This window comes from Pteronotus mesoamericanus, unplaced genomic scaffold (genome assembly GCF_021234165.1).
Source record: "Pteronotus mesoamericanus isolate MK-2021 breed Mesoamerican mustached bat unplaced genomic scaffold, CSHL_Meso_final contig_220, whole genome shotgun sequence".
NCBI lineage: Eukaryota > Metazoa > Chordata > Mammalia > Chiroptera > Mormoopidae > Pteronotus > Pteronotus mesoamericanus.
In genome coordinates this window covers 3,691,265-3,715,256 of record NW_026555091.1, presented here as the reverse complement: position 1 = coordinate 3,715,256, position 23,992 = coordinate 3,691,265, and the positions used below count along the sequence as shown (strand labels likewise).

The 23,992-nt window shown below is 45.9% G+C and overlaps 1 protein-coding gene across 1 annotated transcript in view; it reads left to right on the top strand.

Moving 5' to 3' along the window:
- AOAH (acyloxyacyl hydrolase) overlaps positions 1–23,992 on the top strand; it is a 122,277-nt gene that overhangs the window by 10,744 nt on the left and 87,541 nt on the right. Inside the window, exons 2-4 of the mRNA XM_054571357.1 lie at positions 3,866–3,961; positions 14,266–14,332; positions 15,707–15,806. Coding sequence (XP_054427332.1) covers positions 3,866–3,961; positions 14,266–14,332; positions 15,707–15,806 — 263 coding nt within the window. The remainder of the gene's footprint in view (positions 1–3,865; positions 3,962–14,265; positions 14,333–15,706; positions 15,807–23,992) is intronic.

Genomic DNA, 23,992 nt, shown 5'->3' with positions numbered 1-23,992 from the left:
TTTTTGATACCAGCGAGAAAGACAACTTGCTACTAAAGAAATTGTGAAAACAATGGAGAAGGACCCCACGCTCCTCCTGGCCCCCAGTCTTGTTTCTTGCCTGGAATGCCTTTTCTCCCCCTTGCTCGGCCTTAGGTTTTCTTCCAGTCACATCTCACCCAACATTTGAATGTTATTTTCTATTGACCATCCAGTTCATGTAAATTTGGAAACAATATTGTGAGCTCCCTGTGGGCCGGGCTCACATTCTGTTCAATGGGGTGCGTCAGAGCCTCGCACAGCTTCTGGCCAAGAACAGGTGCTCAGTAACTCTGGGGTGAATGCACACGCCCTTTGTTAAAACCAGCTTTGGAAGCCTTCCCTGATGCCTGGGAAATAAACACGTGACTTTAGCCTCAATGGAAGGAAAAGACAGCGGCTGGCAGGATTTTCCAGTGATACATCTAGCCTTCCATCGGTTTTCTTTTTTAATTGATTTGAGGGAAAGAGAGAGACAGTGATTTGTTGTTCCACTTGTTTATGCGCTCATTGGTTGCTTCTTGAATGCGCCCTGACTAGGGATCGAAACCACAACTTTGATGTGTCAGGAAAACCTTCTAACCCCCTGAGCTATCCAGCCAGGGTGTCTTCATAGGGTTTTTCTCATGCACGTCTCCATAAAGAGGCGGTCCCGTTCTACACAGGGACAGAGGGTATTTCTAGGACAGTCATCTCTCATCATCCAGTCCGTGAAGGCGGACTGAGCTCAGGTTCCAGGCAGGGAGCTACGCCCTGGGGCAAGTGAGTCCATCGCTGACTCTGCCCTGTAGGGGGCGGTGTCTGGAGGGAAGAACAGCAGAGCCGCACTTACCACCAGTCCTCAGTAGTGAGGATTAAACATTGGGCCGTGGAGAAGACGATGATGTTTCACTGGAGTTTAAGGAGGATCTTGAATGACCAGGCAAAGGCAGGGAGGGTCAAAAATAGCCCACAAAAATACACAGAGCCTTTCAGCGGGGATGGGGCGCCGGGGATAAAATGAGTTCCCTACAGCGTATGGGGCTCTCTTCTGAGTGGAGTAGCATTTGCTAGTTTTTGGTCCCTCCAAATGTTTGTCACCTCAAAGACGGGTCAGAGAGGGGAAACTGAGGCAGCGCAACAATCCCCAGTTATCTTTGTGTGCTCCTTTGTCACTTCATCTGAACAAGAAAACGGCATCAAGTCTATATTCACCCCAAGATGCTCCCTGACCTTGTTCATTTGAAAAATATCCATCCCAACTCACAGCGTGTCCAGAACGATTCAGGGAGCAGACTGAATGCTCCCTTCCAGCTCAGCCACTTCAGTTGCCCAGGCTACTTGTCACGGGCTGCCTTCCTTGGAGGGTGCGTGCTGAAAACGTTCCGATCGTGGAAAGCTGCGGCAGGCCGGGTCTGCAGTAATCGCGGTTCTCCGCCATTTCTAAGAAGGCGTGGGAAATCCTAAAAGCCACAGGCTAGGTCTCAGGCAGGATTCACCGTGGAACCTCCTCGCTTGGTGTCTGCGCCAGGTCTCCAGTTTTCATTCGCAAATCCCCACACCCGCCGTGCTTGGAGCCCACGCCGGGGGTCCCACGCTGCAGCTCCCTGATGAGACGCCACGGGAATCGATGGCTGTGCAAGACCTCAACCCCATCCCCACGGCGTTCTTCCGTGACCCCGAGCGGTGCGCCGGTGCCATTTGCTGCAGACTCAGCAGGGGAGGGTAGCGCTTGTGCCACCCCGGAGTGAGCGGGGAGCCACATCCTGTAATGAGACTGGAACAAAGAGGAAGCAACGCTGCCACTGGCGGCGAGGCGATGGAGCTGGAGCACAGCAGCCCGTCCCCCTGGGAGCCCTCCCCCCGCGAGACAGACCCCGAGCAACCGACCAGGGAGACACCACTCCCGGGTGCTCACTTCAAGTCAGCAAACATCTGCTGCCCGTGCCCACCTCTGCTCCGAAGCCGGCCCTGTGTCAGGCCCTCGGGTTACGGGGAGACCCCACTTCTGGCCTCCAGGGGTTTCTGTCCTACCGCCAAACTCTGAAACGTGAGCTCCCAGGTGGGGAGGCAACTCGTTCGAAGCCACTCCCTGTGTAAGTGACTGAGCCAGAACTGGAATCCAAGTTGCTGCTGGTTTACTTCTTTTTTTTTTTTTCCCCAAAACAAACCCTCCCCTTTTCAACCACACCACACTGCAAACTCTATCACATTGCAATGTAATTATAATCGTTTTGTTGTTAAAATTCGTTTAGCTCCACCTAACTTAACAGGCAATTAGCGGAGACACAAGTCAGGCTGTGGAAGTGTATTATCAGTGTTGAAAATAATCACATATGTTCAATACATTTTATGTATTTAAAATAAAACGCAAATTGGTTTATCTCTGGATGATTTGAGTGATATTTATCTTTTTTATGCTGTTCTATAGTTCTCAATGTTCTAAAAGGAGATCACATCGCATCTATATTTTTTAAAAATTATTTTTAAAATAAAAGAAAATCTATGCAGAAGTGCTTTCTAGACCATAAAGTGTCAGGAAGCATCAGCTATGGAATTCATTGCCAGGTAATAAACCCTTCGATGCATGAATTAGGTCAAATGCGCACCTCATCGGCCTTGACAGTTAATGGACAAACGCCCCAGCGAGGAGCTGCTCTCAGAGCAGTAAGGCAGTGGTCGCCAGGGTCGCGCCGCCTCGGACTGCGTGAGCCCGGCTCTGCCCAGCGTCGCCGAGAGCACGGAACGCGGGAGCCGCAGCCGCGGCAGGTGCTGTGGCGTCTCGGGAGGCGCAAATCTCCCAGTCTCCGCCGGCGAGCCCCCGCGTGGCGGAAGGTTTTTTGTCTAGCGACACGCAGGCGTACTATTTGCATCTGTTACCCGCCCCCTTCCCTCGAGGAGTCCTGGTGGAAACTGGGTTTTAACGACACCTTGCATGTGAATGTGGGTCCCCAGGTCCTTGAGCAGATGGATAATAGTAAGCTGACTGCTGGAACCTCATCTCAGATTTGAGCTTTTGTTTACCTCCTTGGAGACCAGCCTCGGCTAATACGTGCTCTTCCTCTCACCTCAGAGAGGCCTAGCAATCTTCCTGCACAGACTTACTGCTCTTTAACCAGCCAGCCCCCTGTATATAGAAGAATCCCCTGCTTTGGGCTTCCCCAGCGGTTCAGGAGATGAAGGCTGGTGAGAGAACCTTCTAGGAGTTTCAACCTAGCAATTCTGGGCCTTTACACTCATCATATATCAAGGTTGCCGAAGGCATATATTTCTAACTTAATCCATGGTTCCTTCTAGACACTCATTATATGAGTACATGCCTTCAAGCAGTGTGCTGTGTAGCAGTGAGGTAAAATAATATTTTACAATAGCGTTATGGTTTTAAAGGCACGTTCAGTAGCACTGTTATCCCATTTAATCCTCACAGCAGCCCTGTGGGAAACATATTATTATGTACTTTGCAGCAAGGGAACCAAAGCTTTGCGAGGCTGGATGGTAAGCCCAAGATTAAAGTGCAAGATTTAATCTTTGCATAGTCTCCTTTAAATGACATCTTTCTCCCGTGTGATCAAAGAAGAAGAGGAAATAAAGCCAGGTTCATTAACTTCCCCAAGGTCACACAGCTCACAGGTGGCACAATGGGGCTGACAACTAGTCTTTGACCCCAAACCCATGACCTTCTTACCACACTTCACCGTTCACCACAGATCACAGCGAATTATGCCCAAGGTAGACTGTAGACAGTGATGGGCAAGCAAAAGCTCTCTGCTTTGGCAAGGCTGGAACCCACCCATCTCCCCCTTCTTTCCCAGGATGGTCCAGCAAGGTTTTCTGCGTGACATGGCTGACGTGGCCTTCTCTCCTACAGGGTGTGTAATAGCGGTGTCGGTGATTGAGCAGCTGGCGCAAGTTCACAACTCCACGGTCCAGGCCTCCATGGAGCGGCTGTGCAGCTTCCTGCCCGGTAAGGACGGAAGGGCCACGCCCTGGGGGCCCCTTCTCTCTCGTGCTCATGAGTCATCCTAAGCAAGTTTACAGCCGACCTGTCCTCACAGAGGGGCATCTGATTGTGTTATTTCTATAAAGTGTTGTTCTGATGGGCTCCTCGAGATTAAAACAAACACGAGAAAATCACTGCAGGCAGATTTACCTCCTGACATTCCCCTCCCACCATGGCAGAATGATGGTGGTCAATCACGGTCATCGTGATCAAAATAATGAACGATTTTTAATAATTTATGTTACTTTGACCACATGCACAGACCCAGGCGCATGCACAGCCCCACCACGAAGCTTTAGGCTGAGAAGACAACTAGTCTCAAAACCCCAAGTGGGAAATGACCTGGGAGCATCGCACTGATTTGAACTGGATCTCAGTGAAATCCCTTAGGTATCCTGTAAAAGAGGGAGCTGATTGGTGGTTTAAACAAGTCATATGTTTGTGGTTCAACCTCAGCAGAAAGAAAATATTCCTTTATCCCTTAAAGATACTGTTAGGTGAACAGCCACAATGAATAAACTTCCATGGGAGTCCAATGTTCATTTATTCAATGTTGAGGAACTAATTCATCAAAGATGCCTACTCTATTTTTCTAAGTAAGGCAGTGGGTCTAAAGATAATTGGATCTTTGATGTATAGCTTGTGCTGTGTGGATAACACCAAAATGCTTTCACAGAATGTAGTGCATGCAGTTACAAAGCCAATTTTTTAATTTTTTTACATTATTTTTTCCTTTGATTTAATCTTTATTGTATTTTTTCCTACAAAGCCAGATTTTTAAAATTCAAAAATAAAGACTAGGAGAGGGTACTATGCAAACACGTGTGTTGACCAAACCCTAGATTCTCCATTGCCAAGATGTTGACATATTTACACCAGGTCCTTCTTTTGTTGAATTAGGATGACCTTGAAATGCCCTTTGGTCTCCCCTACAGCCAGTTCCATTCTCGTACCTCTCTAGAGAGACCCACACTCATGAACTTAACGGGTATTGTTCTTACTGAGCCTTATACTTTCACATTCACTTGTGTGAACCCATACCCAATGTATAGTGTTGTTCTGTGGTTGATTCTTTTAAACTTTTCTTGGTAAACCACATGTAGAAAATGACGCAAAACAAACTAATACTTTTCACATCTTATAAACAGAGCGCAGGTCAAGAAGGTACACAGCGGTAGCCACCCCAGACGCCCCACCCCCCCACCCCACCCCATCACAAGGCCCCCATCCCCCTAAAAGGACAATGTCCTGGATTTTACTGCAATCACTTCCCTGCATTGCGTTATAGTGTCATCGCCCAAGTGGGCATCCCCAGACCCCGCAGCCTTGACCAGTTTTAAGAATTTTGACATCTATTTTAATCTACAAGTTCCATCTCCATCCCTTCCTCTTCCTTGGAATTTAGCTGTGGAATTTGCCTTGAGGAGAGTCCCTGGATTTGGCTGAGCCTCCCCGTGGCATAATTGTGCGCATTCCTCTGTGCTCTGTAGCTCCTGAAATTCGGCAGCTGTGTCCAGAGGCTTGATCAGACTCCACTGTGACTTCCTTGGCAAGATGATAAGTGCTGGTGTTTTCTTTCATCAGGAGACCTTCAAAAGTGGTTTTCTTTTTTCCCTTTTTGTAATTAGCAGCTGTTGATGCTCAGTGACCTGACCTATAGTTTGCAGGGGCTTGCAAAACTGTTCTCTTTTAATCTATCATTTATATTTCATTTAGTAATTAAATATACAGGGGGTCTGGCACAAATAACACCCACTTTATTCCAAAAATATCTTATTACAAAATCAGTAGCATGTCATTTTGTAACATATCGCTATCACACTTACGCATACTATATGGCATTTTAGGTGAAATTTCAAATTGCTGTCCATCTCTTGTGAGACATTCACGTCCCCTACCAACCACACTCAAGCAGGCATTACTTCTTCCAGACCCTGTATTTAGAGACAATTTCTATCTTCATCATCATATTTTATAGATATTTTTCCCATAGTTCCTAATAGTACTATTCATACTAAGAAAGTCAGGATTAATACTTAATTCTTTTTCTTTATTTGCCAGTTTTCAAATAATTCACTGTCTTTTTATTATTACCCTAAAGTAGTCAATTAGCTTTCTTTAAAATGTCATTATGAACTCATAAATTTATACATATTTGATGAGTTTACATCTATTTCAATTTTTATCCTTTTGAAGCTCAAATTGTCCCAACTTCGACCAGTGGGACCCTCTTCTCTGCGGCTCCTGACTCCTTGACATGAGCCAACATAGCCGCCCACAGCTTCCTCGCTGAGTGGTACAAGGAGGAGCTCCCACCCTGCCTCGTACCATTCCAGCTCCAGGCTTGAAATCAGTCGTTTCCCTTAAAGCCCTGGTTTCTTCGGGTGGGAAATAATATTTTAAGACCACAGTCTGGATGCATGGGAATGCTCATTGCTATTGAGTTGATCATTTTTTCTAGGCCTCTTCAGTAAATACTGATAGAAATATACATATATACATTTACATATATAATTTTAAAATAATATAGCTAATGAGTTCATACTGAGACCTAAAATTCAGGACTACAGGATTTTTTTTTTCTCAATCTCTTCTCTTCATAGCTGTCGCCTGCTTCTTTCTGCACTCCGAGTCCTAATTCTCCAGGACAAAGGGACTGATAGAGTTAAAATAGCCCATAATTACCCATTTACCTATCTCTCATTGCACACAGAACAGCCTCCGAATATCAGTTCTAATACTACTACCATTAATATGCTTTATAATCATTGAGAGCAGTTAAAACTGTTTTTTTGCCTATGCTTTTCCCATTTCTTATTTAATCATTGTGCCGTTTTATCTGAGCACATAGCCGGTACATACAAGGCCCACTCCCCTCTCCCTCTCATTTCACGTTCATTCCATCAGCGGCGCTGAGGCTGATATTCACCATCAGCCCTTACGAGGATGTCGGTCTAGTTGAGTTGTTGTCTCGAGCTCATTCCTCAGGAAGGGCTCATGGGAAATATTCCCTGAATTTCTTGCATGTTTCATAACAAGCAGTCTGTGCCCTTTATACTTGAAAGTCAATGTTTTTCTGGGTATAAAAACCCTTGGCACAAAATTTCTTCCCCTAAGTAGCTTAAATATGTTATTAAAAAGCCTGAAGATAATCTAATTTTCTTTTTCATATAAGTCTATTTTTGCCTAGAAGTTCAAAGGATTTTTTTTCTTTCTTCTGTAAGATTTAGCCATCTGACTAGTATATGTGTTAGTTGTTGTACATTGATGCTCTAAGGATGCACATCCCTCACAATGGGGGGGTTTCAAATACATTTCTTATAATTTCAGGAAAGTGTTTAGTATTTGTTCAGTTTCCTTAATTTGGTTTTCTTCTTCAGGGATTTCTGTTATTCATACTTTGAATCTTCTTTGCCTACCTTCCACATTTTGCCTGTCTCTTGAATACTTTTTCTCTCTTCATTTATTTTATATCTTCATTTTTCCCCTCCCTGTCACCTCTCTATTTTTCTGAAGACATCAGCCTTTCCTTCCCTTCTTTTTCGGTTCATTCTAGTTTAGACTTCATTTCTTTCATAGTCTTGTCTTTTCCCTGAGTTCTTTTTTCCCTTGTCTGAGTTTTTCTGATTTTCATTTCTGTTGTTCTTTCATGTCTTATATCTTTTTACTAATGCTTCTTAGCTCATTTTGAAATATGATGTTTTGTTTTAATCCCTTTTTTGGCATGGCTTTCTGGCATGCTTTTGCTATCTGTAGGATTTTGGTTCTGTTCGTTATTCTTTTTTTTTTCTTATAATAACTTCGTATGGGAGTTGACCTAGATACATTCTGTTGCTCATTTTTATATGAGATTAGTTTTCCAGAACTCTTAAAAAAAGAAGTGGTTCAGGATAGTTTTTCTAAATTCACAGAGCTCCTGCTTCAATTGTTTTTGTGTAATGTTAAAAAAAAAAAAAAAAGCAGGGGGCAGCTTGCTTTCTGAGATTTTCTGAATCCGTTCCTCTGCCCATTTTTTTCTTTTCTTTTTTTAAAAGATTATACTTATTTATTTTTAGAGAGAGGGAAAGGGAGGGAGAAAGAGAGGGAGAGAAACATCAATGCTGGTTGCCCTTCACGTGCCCCCCCGCACTGGGGACCTGGCCCGTAACCCAGACATGCGCCCTGACTGGGAATCGAACTGGTTTGCAGGCCGGCACTCAGTCTGCTGAGGCACACCAGCCAGGGCATGTTTCTTTCTTTACATTGCTTCTATCCTGTTCAATGCTGCTTCCAAACTCAGCAGTTTCTCCTCACTGTGGTCCCTGTCCTGCAAAGGAGCCCTCGTGGGTCAGTTTCTTGACCATGTCGTTGCCAGACCATGCTCATTCTACAGCGCTTCTCACCTGGAGCTCTGCGCTCACCTTTTCCTGCAGCAGGCAAAGCCCCTCCGCTTCCAGCTGCTGTTCTTCAGTTGGCCCACGACGCTCTCCAGTCGCTACCCCTGAGTTATCTGGGCATTCTCCTGTCTTTGGCTTTATCTGACATCCCATTGCTTCCCTCTACTTTCTTCCGCAGACACTGACAACTCACAAGGCATGTGGTCATATGTGGTTTCACCCTGCCTAATCATGTTTGGGGGTGCTTGGAGATACTCTCTATCTATCTACTCCTCCTCCCTCCCTCCTCCCTCCCTCCCTCCCTCCCTCCTATCTCTATCTCATTGTACCTCTGGAGACTGAAATTTCCTGTTATGAGCCAGAAGTGGCCAAGATGGTACCCTGAATACCAGCAATCAGCAATCTTTCTTTGGGTTGTTTTACATTGGGGTGTGGGAGGGAGAGAGAGAGATTTGGAAGAGATTCAAAGAAATTCCAATACTACTGCCTCTACCATCATCTTTCTAGAACCCTCCCTTGTGGGAGCTTTAAGCTTACATCAATGTCTACTGTATGTACTGTCTGCAACTTCTGTTTTCACTCAACAGGATGTTTTTGAGATCTATACACACTAAGACATACAGAGCTAGGGCAAGCCTCTCAGTTATTCTATAGTTCTTCACCATATAAATATTCTATATTTTATTCATCCAACTTCCTATTATTGGACATTCACAATCTATTATAAACCTTACTTTATATTTTCACATCTCTAAATGGGGGAGAAAGGAGGGAAATGTTATGAAGAATAGTCATACTTATTAAGACTTGTTTAGATTGCTTATCACTTCCGCATGATACACCACAATAATACCATTTGTACCTTGAGTTTCATTTTCTCTTTTTAGGCACAGTTGTAGTGTCCAAAATTGAAAGGCTGAGTAATAATCTTATTTCCTAAATTATCCCCTCCTAAAATACTCGTAAAATGTAATCAACCCAGACCAAGATTGCTGGTATTCAAGGAGCCATCTCGGCTTCTCCTGACTCATAACAGGAAATTTCAGAGTCTGCGGAGGTATGAGAGGCTGGAAGCCAGTTCTGGTAAAAGGGGAGTTGACGTTTTACCAAGGGAAGCAAAGTGGGTATGTTGGTTTTCAGTGGTAGGTCACCTTTCGAATTTGGAGGAATTTCAAAGGATGAAGAAGGCTGTTATTTGGGGTTATTGGCATTGTAGTAATTAATGTTTACACTCTGGATGGAAATAAGGTACTCAGTTCAGGTGAAAGGTTCTTTCACTTGGCAGACCGAAAGGCAGGTGGGCATGACTGTTTGTTTCCATTTTATGAGGGTGTTAAGCCGTGCACAGAATGGCCACGTGAATTACAGGACAGCAGAGGCTGTCTGTCTCCCAGCTAAGGACGCCTAGAAAACACAGTAATCCCAGGCCACAGTGCCTGCCTGCTCCCTGTGTTGCCTTCTGTCTGGTGAGCTGGGAAAATGGGAGTCGGAGGACGTGAAATCATGCGCATTAACATAGTTATTATTGTTTTCAAACGTTTGAAGCAGTATCGTTTTTAGCTCCAAAGCTAATCAAGTACAGAAACATAACCTAAGCGGAGACAGCACAGAAGCACTGTCTCCGAGAACCGCCTCTCAGTACATCAGTCAGCCTTTCTGGGCCAGGAAGACAATTTTTCTGAATTGTACGAAGCGTTTCCGACCTTCAGCTTCGCCCGCTCTCTGCTTCTGCCTCTGGCGCTCATTAGTAAACACCTTGGAAGGAGCTCAGACTTATTAACAGAAAAAATGATTAATGGGATCACTCTCACTAGGGGTCAGAGGACGCACATGCCCGGAGAGTCTTGCTAGAACTTTGCCTTCTCAGGTCACCTGTGCGAAAATCTTATCTCCATATCGTAATATGGTAGTGAAAAAACTCACGCCGACTTAAAATGAGTAAGGGAACTCTGCTCACGTTCTGCAGGTCCTGAAAATCTGCTTGTTGCCTAGAGTATACCGGGGTGGGCAAAAGTGGATTTACTGTTGTGAGTACGCAAAAACGGCTTATTCTTGTATTATTATTTATTAATTATTACATTGTTTTCCATGCAAACGACTGTAAAGCCCCTTCTGCCCCTCCCTGTACAGCCACGAAGCTGGCTCTGTGGTCAGGTCATCTCCCTGTGTTTCCAATGTCTCATCAGGAGTCGGTGTGTATCAATACCTGCCACACCTGGGGTACAGGAGGCACCAAATAAAATGCCCCGAGTACGTTGACGTGCATACAAGTGATGTGGGCTTTTGGAGTAAAAGATCTTAAACTCTTACTGAACCACTTATTGTATCCATGACACCATGCTCTCTAAACCTCAGTGTCCGTTCCTACAAAATGAGGGTAAAAATAATTACCCCCACCAAAGGCTCCTGTGAGACAGGAAGTGACCGTAAACAAGAAGGTGACTCACAGTCCGGAATGTTCCAGGTTTTATTCACACATACCACTGTGGACACGCCGCATGTGTGATGACTGCGCAGTTTACTCTTTTTTCAAACCCTTCTTCGCCCTTGGAGATGGCCACTCTTTTTTCTATGTGGTTCCACACCTTTTTCACTCTTTGGAAATTAAATGATCTTGTACCTTCCTGGGCACGGGCACAACTTAACTGGGTACCCTTTTTGTCGCGTAGGTTTTACTAGTGCTATGTTAGTGCCAGTCTTTCCTTCAGGGATGTCAGCCACAGTGAGGCTGCCACCTGATCGTGGCTGGCCGGGGCCTGTCTGGCTCCTTCCAGAGACTTTGCACATAATCTCTGTTCTGCGCTGTTCAGTGTCAGTCGAGAATATAGCTCTCAGAGGGCCATCTCATGCCATGCCATCGGTGCTCCAGGACCCTCTCTGCTTCTCTCTCTCTCTCTTTTTTAAATTGATTTTAGAGACACAGGAAGGGAGACAGAGAGAAACACTTATGTGAAAGAGAAACACTGACTGGTCATTTCCTATACAAGCCCGGATGGGGGATCGAACCTGCAAACCAGGCATGTGCCCTGACTGGGAATCGAACCTGTGACCTTTTGGTTCATGGAACGATGCTCCAACCCACTGAGCCACACTGGTCAGGCAGCCTCTCCCTCTTAACCATTACTGAATCCGTTTGAAGAAACTGAGAGCTCACATGGTCCTGCTCAGAGGCTGAGGACAACCTTGCTTCCACTTGAGCAAAACAAGGTTCTACACACACACACACCACCTCTTGTTTTACCAGAAAGAAGACAAATTTTGTCTGCCTTTCAGGCAGCACTGCAAGTTTATCAGAACAGACCCTGGTGTTTGTTGGTGAATCCCTCCACTGTTGACCAAGCTCATTCTACATTAGCCACATCTGAGTCTCGCCTCCAAAGTGCTTCCGCCATGATGTCGAATGCTCCAAACTTCCCAGGTTGGGTAATGAGGGAGGCGGCACCCTCCTGCTTGCCTTTCTAAGTTGTGGAAGCTCAGAGCTTCTGGGCATCCTGTGCCACAGCCCCCTAGAAGGAGCACCCAGGGAGAAGAGCACACGTTATTTTGGAACAGCTATATTGAGATATAATTCACATACCATGCAAGTCGCCCACTTGAAGTGTGTAATTCAACGGCTTTTACTATATTCACAGAGGGGTGCCTCCCTCAGCACAATCAATTTTAGAACATTCTCATTACACCAAAAAGGGACCACAGTCCTTATCTGTAATTCCCCAAAATTTCATCCTTCCCACGCCCTGAGCAACCGCCGTCTACTGTCTGTCTCGATGGATTCGCCTATTCTGGGCCTTTCATATAAACGGAAGCATACAAGGCACGGTCTTTCATAACGGCTTCTTGGACTCGACGTGGTTGTTTGTCGCGGTTACCCTTGCTGTAGCCTGTGTCAGAACTTCATTGTTCTGTATGTGGAATAACATTCCATTGTGTATGTGAACTGAGTCCACTTCGTTCATTCAGGCATCAGTTAATGGATATTTGGGATGACCTGTTGCCACTTCTTGGGTATTTTGAATTATGCTGCTATGACGATCCCTGTACAAGCTTTTGTGTGGATGTATGTTTTCAGGTCTCTTGGGTAAATATCTAGACCTGGAAGTGTTGGGTCATATGGTAGCTCCATGTTTGATCATGCAAGGGGCCGCCAGGCTGTTTACTACAATGGCCGCACCATTTCACATCCCCACAGCAGGATATGAGGGTTCCAGTTTCTCTACATCCTCAACGTGTTTAATTAGCTGTCATTCTTATTATAGCATCTCAACGTGAGTGTAAAGTTGTATCTCATTGTGGTTTGGGGTTACATTTCTTTAATAGCTGAGCATCTTTTCATGTGTTTATTGGCCATTTGTATATATTCTTTGGGAAACTGTCTGTTCAGATGATTTATTGAAATAGTTGGTACAGCCCTGGATGGTGTGGCTCAGTGGATTGAGTGCCGGCCTGAAAACCAAAGGGTCGTGGGTTTGATTCCCAGTCAGGACACATGCCTGGGTTGTGGGCCAGGTCCCAGGTACAGGGTGCAGCAGAGGCAACCGCACATTGATGTTTCTCCCCCTCTCCTTCTCCTTCTTTCCTCAGTCTTAAACATAATCTTTTTAAAAAATAAAATATGGAGAAGAAAAAAAAATGAAGTCTTTAAAAAAAAGAAAAAGAAAAAGTTGGTACAATTCACCAGTGAAGCCATCTGGGCCTGAGCTTCTTTTTGCAGAAACTTTTGATAACTAATCTAATCTCTTGTCATATGTCTATTCAGAGTATCTATTTATTCTTGTGTCAGTTTCAGCAGTTAGTCTTTCTAGGAATTTTTCCATTTCATCTAAGTTACCGAATTTGTTGTCATGGCGATGCTCATAGAATTCTCTCATATTTTTTTGTAATTTCTGTAAGGTCAAAAGTAATGCGGGGATACAGTTTTACCTTCCTACTTCTAAAGCCCAATGTGTTTGAAGTCTCATGCCTTATTGTAAAAAAGAAAAGTTCTATGACTATACCTCTTTCAATGTAAAAGTAATATTGGTGTTATTTACCACTGCATAAAAGTTCAGAACCAGAGAGAGTTCCGAGTGTTTATCCTGTTTTTTCACTGTCCTAACTCCAAGCAAAGGCATCTCCGTTTGAGAGGAGTGTGATAAAACAAATTCCCCTCAGGGAGGGTGTCCCGTCCCTGCCCGGACAGCCAGCCTGTGCTGATGATGCGAAGGTCCTGCGTGGAATTACCAGGGTCCCACAATAAACCCATAGACTGGGGCACAGGAGCAGGGAGGCAACACATTTCACTGCGCAAACAGGTCAATGCACAGAGCGCGCCTGTCCTCCCCTCACGGGGGAGCGGAGTGTGCGCGCGCGCGTGTGTGTGTGTGCATGTGTGTGTTCCCTGGCGTGGGTGGCAGGGCAAGGCCCCCTGTGACCCTTAGTCTCCTTTTTCTCTGAAACACCACCAGCCAAAGCCAAGTAGTCAAAGCGAAGTCTCTTTTCCTCATAGGAACACCAGAGAATATTTTCAACAAAGCCGTATTTCAGAGTATTTACTTTAAAGCGAGGCCTGCTTCTTTCAACGCCAGCAACTGAGATCACCAACATTCAGATGTGCACAGCTATAAAAAAAATAAAATAAAACCCCAGAATTCAACTGCACTTTTAAAATAAACAGGCAATCTTTCGCATGTGCAGTACACAAACTGGCATTCACACAAACCCGAGATGGAAATGCTATTTTAATGGCTACATTAACTGTAACGTGTCCCCCAAACCCTTAAAATTAATGACTTGAATTAATGATCAATGAATCACTCAGCTTCAGTTCCTCGGAAAGATGATCATCATTATTAACTCATGTGTTAAAGTCATCCTACTAAAAAATATTCCATTTCCCCTCTTTGTTTTTCTTAGAAAAACTGTTCTTAAAAGACACCTGCTACTTAGTCATTCGCACGCTTGGACCAGACATCATAAAGCTGTGAGTATTTTGGCACATCGACCCGATTCCTTGGCTGGGATGTGGCGGAGAACAGTAAAAGGGGGTGCGGGGTGGAGCAGCCTGCTCTGCTTCCACCGGAAGTATTTCAAAACAAGGGCTTGCCTGGGGTATCCCGATTCTTGTCAACAGTGAAAAGTCAGAGCGGACTCAGATCCTTTGTCACTCTAGGTCAAGGATCCCCTTGGATCACTGTGTGACCATCTGGCTCAATTTCTCTCCAAGAGCCTTTCAGGAGTAATGTCTGGTGACATTCCAGTAAATGACTGGGATTCCATTGGCTGGACACAGGCCTTTGACCCTTTCCCCTGAGCTCCCCAACCTGCTCCAGCCCCTCCCTTCTGTCCCCACTGGGTGCTCAGGTCATAAAAGTGCAGAACCAGAGAGAATTCCGAGTGTTTATCCTGTTTTTTCACTGTCCTAACTCCAAGCAAAGGCATCTCCGTTTGAGAGGAGTGTGATAAAACAAATTCCCCTCAGGGAGGGTGTCCCGTCCCTGCCCGGACAGCCAGCCTGTGCTGATGATGCGAAGGTCCTGCGTGGAATTACCTTCCCTTCAGTCCCCTCATCCCCAGGCTTCCTGACTCTTGGGTGTTTCTGGTTTCTTTGTTTCTGTTGTTTTGGTGTGGTTTGGGTTGGGTTTGAATGGGTAATTTCCTTGGAAAAGTGACTACGAGTCCTTACTTTCCTGCTCCTTCCTTGGAAGCAACACACTATACTCATTCTTCTTGGTAAGAAGAGGTGTCAGTCAGAAAATGGATATGGAATGTTTGTTTTAGCCCCGTCCAACATAGACAGAAACCAAAATATTTGAGGGATACAAGTCTTGCACCATCCCCAGGGCAAAAAGTCAACTCAATTGTATTTTCTTCCATAAGGCAAAGAAATATTTACTTTAAAGGGAAGAGATGATTTGGATTATGCCAAAGAAAATAATTCTAAGAGTTTAAGGCTGTATCATAAATGATTTTCTGCTCTAAGGCCCAGTAAACTTTAAAATATTGTTCCCATGAAATGATACCCCTGTCCATTTTCCGTTCCCAGTTTTATTTGTGGCTTCTGCTGAAAAGAACCTCCCGCTCCGGTGGGAAGGTGGGAAGCCAGCACAGGGCTGGCTGGGGCTGCTCAAGCCCCACCCTGCCCCCAAGGCCTTATTCTAAATGCAGGTGAGAATCGGGCGGCAGCGTGGGCAGCAGGTCCTTAGCCCCCGGCATCCCCAGGACTGAACTCAGAGGCCTTGGTGCAAGGAGTTGAGGGAATTAGAATCCGTTCTGGGAGTTCCCGGCCTGTGAAATAGTTTCTATTTTTCTAATGCCCCCGAGATCTTACGAGCCTGTTTTTCCCCTTTCCCTCCAGTCTTGATGCTGATATGAATGCGGATGTGGTGTGCCACGCCCTGGAGTTTTGTCAACCGGAGCCTGGCCAAGCCTTGTGTCACCTCTACCCTCTTCCCAAGGTGAGTGGGTTTTCACGCAGAATGTCCGACTACGGTGACGTACAAGCCCTTTGGAAACGTTGTAAAGGGGGCTCTGCCTCACTCACTCAGCGGCTCAGGGACAGAAAGAGGCAAGATGACATTTGCAATTACATCATGTGAAATAATATTCCCAGTTTAAACCTAGATCCCTTGCCCCAGGGACGCTGCCAAAGGATGTCTTTCCTGTTTAACTATTACGCGGGGCTGGAGACTGATAGGAAATATGACCAGCCAAGCGGAGAAGAGGTTTAAATCCTTCTACCCTGATGAAAAATCAAAACAAGGCACATTTATGAGGTGACTAACTCACCCAGTTTGCCCAGGACTTTCTTCCCAGGTACAAGCGCTGAGAGTCCCACATCCTGGGAAAACGTGTGTGATTGGTCCTCCTAGTCTGAGCTGTATTTTTCTCCCCCATAAAAGAAGTATACTTAAATACCTAAAACCCCTCCTTCAAAGTTAATTATCGGAAGTAGGTGAGCCAAGACATTCCAAATGTTTAGCACAATGCCTGCTGCATTTTTAAAAAGTGTTCATAAAAATGATGGTTAATGTAAGTATTATTCAGAGATAGCTGTCCGGAATATGCCGCGTGCCTTATATCACGCCAGACAGTTTGCAGGTGGAATGCACACAGCGGGGAGGTCGCAGCACATGCTGACATGATGCCCTCCCCCCAATACGCCAAAGACCGTATCCTCTTAAATCCGGCGAGGCCTCGCAATATGGATTTCCGGAAACTTCCTGTAAAAACAAAAAAGACAAAATAAAAAAAATAAAATTCTATGCTTCCTTTCTGAGAATTCTAGCCTTTCTGCACATAACACAACCAGTTTCTGTTCTATTTGCAATTTCCTTTTTATTCCCATTGAAATACAGTCTGTTTAACACTTGGGGGCCTAACCACTGAACAGGATTTTGCTGACTGACCGTGTTAAGCAGCCAAGAGAGACATACAAATGCCTGGTGCCTGTTCAATTTCCCCTGATTCCACCTGAGAAACTGTGGGCTCCGCTTGTTACTAGAAGAGTTAGCCAACTATAGTTTTAAGAATTCCTTTTCGTGTGTTCAACTAGCATTGATGGCGGTATGGTAATGTTTGCTGTCGGATAAAAGAGCAAAGGCAATGGGTATGCACAGAGGCGAGGCGGATAGGATTCCACGATGTCCTTAAGGAACATCACGCTATATAAACATCGCACCCACCACGATAGTCACAAAAATGTTCACTTTAAAAAAGGTATTTTTATACTCTACGGAGTTTATGCTCAAAATATCATTTCCATGGCACACAAATTACACCTACAAAGCAGGCGTGAATTAGTAGGTAGAATTGCCTACCTGCGAAAGGTAGGTAAAGATATAAACAGAAATCATTTCTAACCGGCCGAAAGCCTTCCTCATGAGCCTCCCAGTCAAACGCCCCGACCCTTGTAGCCACTACTCTGTAATCTCTCACCCCAGATTAGGGCATTTAATGACTACTCCATTCTTGAACTTCATATAAATGGAATCACACGTATGTTCTCCTTCGTGTCTGGCTTCTCTGGTCTGTGAGATTCATCATGCTTTGTGTGTAATGGTGTCATCGCAGGAAGTACTCAAAAATCACCTCTCTCTCTCCTCTCTTTCTCTCGGAGGTTTGAACTATATATTTAAATTTATTCTTTTTTATTAAATGTGTTGGGGTGATGCTGGTTAATAAGATCACATAGGTTTCATTTCTATGACACATGATACTGCATTGTGTGCCCACCACCGGAAGTCAAGTCGTCTTTCGATGTGACTCCTGCTACAACTTCACAGATGGTCCAACCCAATCTGCTGTCGCCCTCTTTCCCGTCCATTTTCCACACTGAAGCCAGAAACTCCTTTCTACAAGGTACAGAGGACCTTGTCACCCCGCCCGAATGCAGTTTGGCCCTTGTCCTTCAGCGAGGCGGACTCCTCATCCTGCAGATCTCGGGCTGCCCGTCGCTCCTGCAGGGAAGCCACCCCTGGCCCCTTCTGCTCGCCCCTCCCGCACACCCGGTAGCTTCCTTCAGCGGTTTTAAGCGATGCAGTGAGAGCGCCCCTCTGTCTTGCTCTCTCCCTCGGCTCCAGCCTCCCAGAGGACAGACTCTGTCTGGTTCACCGCTCCGCACCGCTGCCTAGGGTGGGGGCCTCCTCCCGGGTAACAAAGAAATACGTGCTGAGTAAATTAATGAAGCACCTCTGGCTGCTCGTCTGCAGTACTGATGGAAATCCAGATTTTCCCTTCTTCCTGGCCACGCTGATTTTCCCAGTGAATACCTCGAGTCAGATTATTCCCCCAGCTGTGGTCTCCACATGTGCCTACACAGTGAAGCAGACATTTTCACTCAGCACTTTGGGATTCTCAAAACGCCTCCCTGAACTTCCACTAGCACCCTCGGTGGTCCCATGCTGCCGCCAAAAGGGAGTGATCGACTCGCGCCTGAGCCCCCTCCCCAGTCCCGCCTCCGCCCCTCCATTCTCGTCCTCCCTTCCGCCCCAAAGGCCCTTCAGCACCAGGCTCCTTCCAGCTCCCGTCACTGTCCCCGTCTCTGTAAAATAACTTCTAGTTTTTGTCACAAAATGTTAACCCTCCTCTCAACCATCCTCACAAAATACCTTTTCAAGTATGACAATGTGCCCGTCCTGTTCTAAATGCTTTACATATGCATCACTTGATCTTGTGAAGTAGGTGTTGTTGTCCGCACGTTATAGATGAGGAAGGTGAGGCACTGGGATGGTGACAGATGTCTACGTAGGCTTTCTAACTAGGACGTAAGCCTCTGGGGCAGCAGTTGGGTATCTGGCCCATCTCTGGCGCCTCCATCTTGCCAGGCACAGACCTGGTGTAGGGTCACACCCCACGCCCGGCCTTGCTGTGCACAGTCTCGCGTGACAGTGTGTTTGCTGTGCAGACGAGGACATTGAGACTGGGAGAAGTCACGCGTTTTGCCCAGGTTGCCCAGCTGGCAGGTGGCAACAGGAGGATTCGGCCCCAGCTCTGTCTGTGTTCAAGCCCCAGTTCTTGCCCCTGTTCCCCACCCGCACTGATCCTCCCGGGCTGTTGTTGCTTTGGGACCAAACCTCTGCGGCTGCGCTGGCTCTTTCCTCAGGAGCAGGACTCCGCACCTTTCGTGTCCGCCTTCTCTGCGCTTCGGATTCTGGTAAAAGGGAAGTGGTGGGAAGTGAGCCGTGGGCCCCGTGACATGCGTGCCACGGGCCGAGGGGTGAACGGGGCCCTCGGGGCCAAGAAGCCGGAGGACAGACGCCGCCGCGAGAGCTATGGGGGTCCGGCCGGAGGGGCCTGGACGTGAGCGGTGGGGCCGCGTCTGGGCCGCGTCTCCTCGTTACCTACATAGGAGTCAGAAACTCCAGGCCCACTTCCTGCCTTTCCTGGAACCACGTTTCCCTTTCCTCATCTACCCTGTGCTCAAAATGGCAAACTCTGCCCCTAATTAAGAGAAGCAAGAAAGAATCTGCAGTGTTCAACTGACGCCAGAAGGGAGGGAAAGAAGGAAGAGGAAGAGAGAGGAGAGGAGGGGAGGAAAATAGACCAGACAAGCTGCGGGCGGCATTGTAAAGACCACCCAGAGGGTTTCGTGTTACTATTTGGGGGGATTACGGAGACCATTGCTCCTCTCATTTGCACACAAAACAAGGCATCGCCTGCTGCTGGTGTGTGTCGTGTGTGTGTGTCACATGTGCATAAGCATGATTGGGACACCACAGCCTGCCAACTGCGAATTGAACGTGTGCCCTGTTGCTCCCTCATGTGCACACTGTCGTTCTAGAAACCTCCCTTTTGAGCCGCGTTGGACCAGGAGCAGCCTGGAGCCCCTCAGCTTGCTGCTGCTCCGTCCCACGTCCCCTGACTCCCAGATCCCTCGGCAGGCCCTGTAGCTTTGAGCAGACCCTCTTTCCAACCACCCCCGAGCTGCAGCGACCGGCTCCATCCCCAGACACAGGTGCATCTGCGGCTACCTCCCAGGCAGGCTCAACACCGCCTGCCCACCCACCTGGATCCCATTAAAACAAAATTATATGCAGAACGTGTGCTCTAGTGGAGACAGAGTCTCCTTATTTCCCTGGGGCCTCCAACCTATTTGCACTGCTGGGCGGGAGACCCACAGCTTCGGGAAAGCCACCAGGCTTTGAAGCGCTCTCTCCCTCAGTGAACCCGATTCCTGCGGGAGCCAGGGGCCCGCCCACGCTGAGTGGGCGGGCACGCTTGCTTGCGCAGGGAATGTGTCCTTCCCCAGAATCCAGGCGGCCAGGAAGCTACCGCCCTGGGTTTGGGACAGACTAAGTGTGCACTGTTTTTATGAGCAAGTGACACATGACAAATTCTTGTTGTTCAACTGAGAATTAAACAAGCTGACATCAGAGGTTTCAGACATTGATCCAGGTCTCATATCTGGGGAGTCAACCTGAACTTCACCCGGGGCTCTGAACTTGACCCGCGCAGCCCTTGACGTCAGTACCCCTGTGTCTGGGGTAGATTACCGTGCACGTTCTGAGATTTCATCTACCTCCTGTACATTTGCCTCCACAAAACTCTTTGAAGGTCATTAGACAAGAAATTATCATCGAAAAGGAAAGGCTTACATATCAGAGACCACTAAATTAAGTCGCTCCCTGAAGACTTGAAGGCTGAAAACTCTAATAGAGCTGAGAAAACATTAAACACTGTGCTTGGATGTACAGGTGACTGTTTAATCCTTTTTCTGAGCATTTCAAAGGATTGTGACAGAAAATCCAAGCTATAGGTTGGTTTAAGCCTGTATTTGGAATCTTGGAGAATTTATCTACTTAGGCTTGTTTAAAAATGTATTTGGGGGTCATTAAACTCACAGACATCTCAAAACTCTTCAAAGGATAGCAATACTAATGTGAATGTTAAATTATACTTGAGTTCTGATAAGTAGAAGAAATCAAATTATTCCAAAGAAGGTATTTAAATGGTATTTGGGATTTGAACATTTTCCTGCCTGCTTTTAAGAAGTTAAAAAGCGATAACTATTTCTCTCAAGAATATTCTTTTCTCTCCCCTTAGCTTGAGAATAGATAAGGGCCGCAGTGAATTCGAACGGCTCTAAAAGATACTTTTTTTATTGCATTGTTTCCTCTACCACTTAGTCCCCTTGTACACTCCCCCCCAGACAATCACCACACTATTGTCTGTGTCCTTGAGTCCTTTCTCCCTTTTGCTCAATCCCCCCATCCTCTACCCTCCCCCAAACCCCCAGCTCTCCATCTAAGAGCCTGTCCCTCTTTTGCTAAATGATACTTGGAATTTGAAAGTTTTCACTCTCTGCCCTCCTCTTCAGCTCATTCATCACCCACATCGGCGCTCAGCCCAGAAGGCCTTTCCTCTGAGAAGCTTCCCCTGATGCCCCAAATTAAGCCAGGCCTTCCAGGGGTCCTCTCTTTGCATCTCACTCCGTCCTTCCAGAACTCATCACAAGTGAAATTAAACGATTACACAAAATTGTAATTTTAAATTGTAATTGTAAATTACAATGAGTATTAAATTTTAATCTGTAAAATTACTATTTCATGTTTGCCCCTTCAGTTAAGGTGTAAACTCCACAACAATAGGAGTCTGGTTGTTTTATTCCTCGAACGCATGCTGTTCCATTAGATTTCCCCGGAGCCCAGCCCAGTTCACTGCACTCAGTAATGGCTCAGTAAAAATCTGTTGCAAGAACAGTGTGGTATACAGAACAATGGCCATACAAAGAGGTGTGTGTTCGAATCTCCAGCATTTGCAAAAATATACCTTCCATGGCCAAATACCCCAAATACCCTGCTGATGCCTGACTTTAGCCTCTGAAGGCTCATGTCAGACTTCTGAACTACAGAGCTGTGCAAGAATAAATCCACGTTGTTTTAAGCATTATATTTGTACTCATTTGTTACAGCAACAATATGAGGCTAATACAAATTGACTAAGTGTGTAACATGGGGCAAGACTGAACTAGCAACCTGGATGCAAATAGAACAATATTAGAAAATTAGAATGCTGTGTTACCAAACAGTTGACCTAAGGCGACCCAACTACTGAACCATACCCACAGTCCGCCTAACCTAATCATTTGCCAGAAATCATGGGTTTGAAAGGATAGGGCCATATTCCTTAAAGAGAATAACCCATAGAATCTAGCCCTGGAGAGCACGCGTGTGTGCCCAGATCCTAGGGAAGAAAGTCAAAATGAAATAAAACTGTTGGTTGTAAAACCTTAGACAATTCCTTGAACGGCACTGGGTCTCGGATCTCTCGCCTGTAAAGTGGGATTAAGAATAGTCTTTCCTTCCTCTCTCAGTTGGTATAAAGTATAACACATACGCAGCGCCTGGTCCAGAACTTAAAACAGAAGAGTCTCTTAAAGATGGCGCGGCCCTCTGTGCGGCGACGGTGGCAGCGACGGGGTGAAATCAATGAAGAATCGTGCCAGGAAAAGGAGGGGGTGGGACTCGCGCTGTTTAAAATGAGATGTCCTTAAAAGGCAGTGCCTGGAAGAAAGGGCAGGGACAGCGTGACCCCCTGTGCTGAGGACACGAGTAGCCCTACAATGCAGAATTAGCCCAGGGCGGCGATTTTCAACCGGTGTGCCACAAGAAGGGGTAAAACGTGCAATACCTGACCTCTTTTCCCTTAGATGGTCAAGTTAAAAAAGGACAACAGCCAACACCGCGGTAGCCATTCAGTGTGAATGCTGTGTCTTGAACCATAAATATATAGGTCGTATTCTAGAGTTACATCTTATTGGTCACATCGCACATAAGTTTACATCTGATCGGTTAATTCATGGTACCAAGAATCCTTATATACAAGTATAGGCATCTGATTTTTTAAAAAATCACTTTGGAGCAGAAAGGGTAACTAAATACTATTCTTGTTTTGTAAGACGATTAAAATTATACCTATTTTTTGTCAGACTGGCAAAAAATATCTTTTTTGGTGTGCCGCGGAAGTTTAGTTAATTACTTTATATGTGCCATGAGATGAAAAAGTTGAAAATCACTGGCCTGGGCAAAGGAAGAAAATTTAGCTAATGGGAAAATAAGTATGAGGAGATATTCGGTGATTTAAAAAATAGAATACATTTAAAAGTAGTGGCTTCTTTCTTTTACTTCTTTCTTTTTCCCTGGAGGAAGCAAGTGGTATGAACTGACTTCACTTTTTTCACACATCCTAAACTCATAAACACCCATCAGAACCAAGAAATGTCAGAACGTGAAAATCAAATGGGGCTTTGGTAGAGCTTATCTTATTCTACCTATTGGAAAAGAGCCACAGTAGCGTACGGTGGAACATAGATATAGTAATAGACCAGCAAATTCCACCCCAAGGCCAGACAGACATGCCACTACTTGATAAAAACTTACAAGCCGAGTGGCTTCCTGCCTTTGTCTTTCTACGTAACAGATATGGCCTCAAAGCCCCTTTCAGTCCCTTTCTCCTGGCTCTTTGAGCCTTGTGTTATGAACGCACCTACTGCCTTGAGTGAGCAGTCAAGTCGTGGGAGAGAGCCTCTTTCAAATCTTGCTCCATTAATAAATCAACTTACATCACTAAATTTGCGAGTGAGAAACATCTTGTCCTTAAAAAACTTCGAGAAAAGATCCAGAGTAGTTCAGTGATCTTTGCCCCTCCCCCAGACCCCTGCACACAAGGGGAGCCTTCGACAATAAAATACACGCATCTGAAATCTTCGTTTCACTTCCCAGGAGCTTTCTTCTTTGTGAGGACCTGGTACTGCTGTTGAATGTGCCAAGTGAACAAAAGGGACCTTCTGCCATTTTTAGATCCACTGCTTCTCTAATCGTTAACAGAGAAGGCAGTCCCTAAAAATTGTTCACTATAGAAACATACAGCTAAAAACACAATTTTTCTTTACTTCCTTCACTCCCAACTGTAGTGAAATGCAATTCTTGGACATCGCAGAGTCCGAGAAGGCCCAGTGAGTGAATGCGTCTTACCCAGCTCACCAATACTCCTAGACATTGAGGGAAATTATACTGAGCTCTGGGGCGGCCCCTGGACACTATGGTCTTTGCACGTTTGCCCATCGTAGTTGATAACGTCCAGCGTGCTTGGGCGGAAGCATGTGAATGTTTGGGAAATGCCTTCCTAAATAGTATTCCTACCC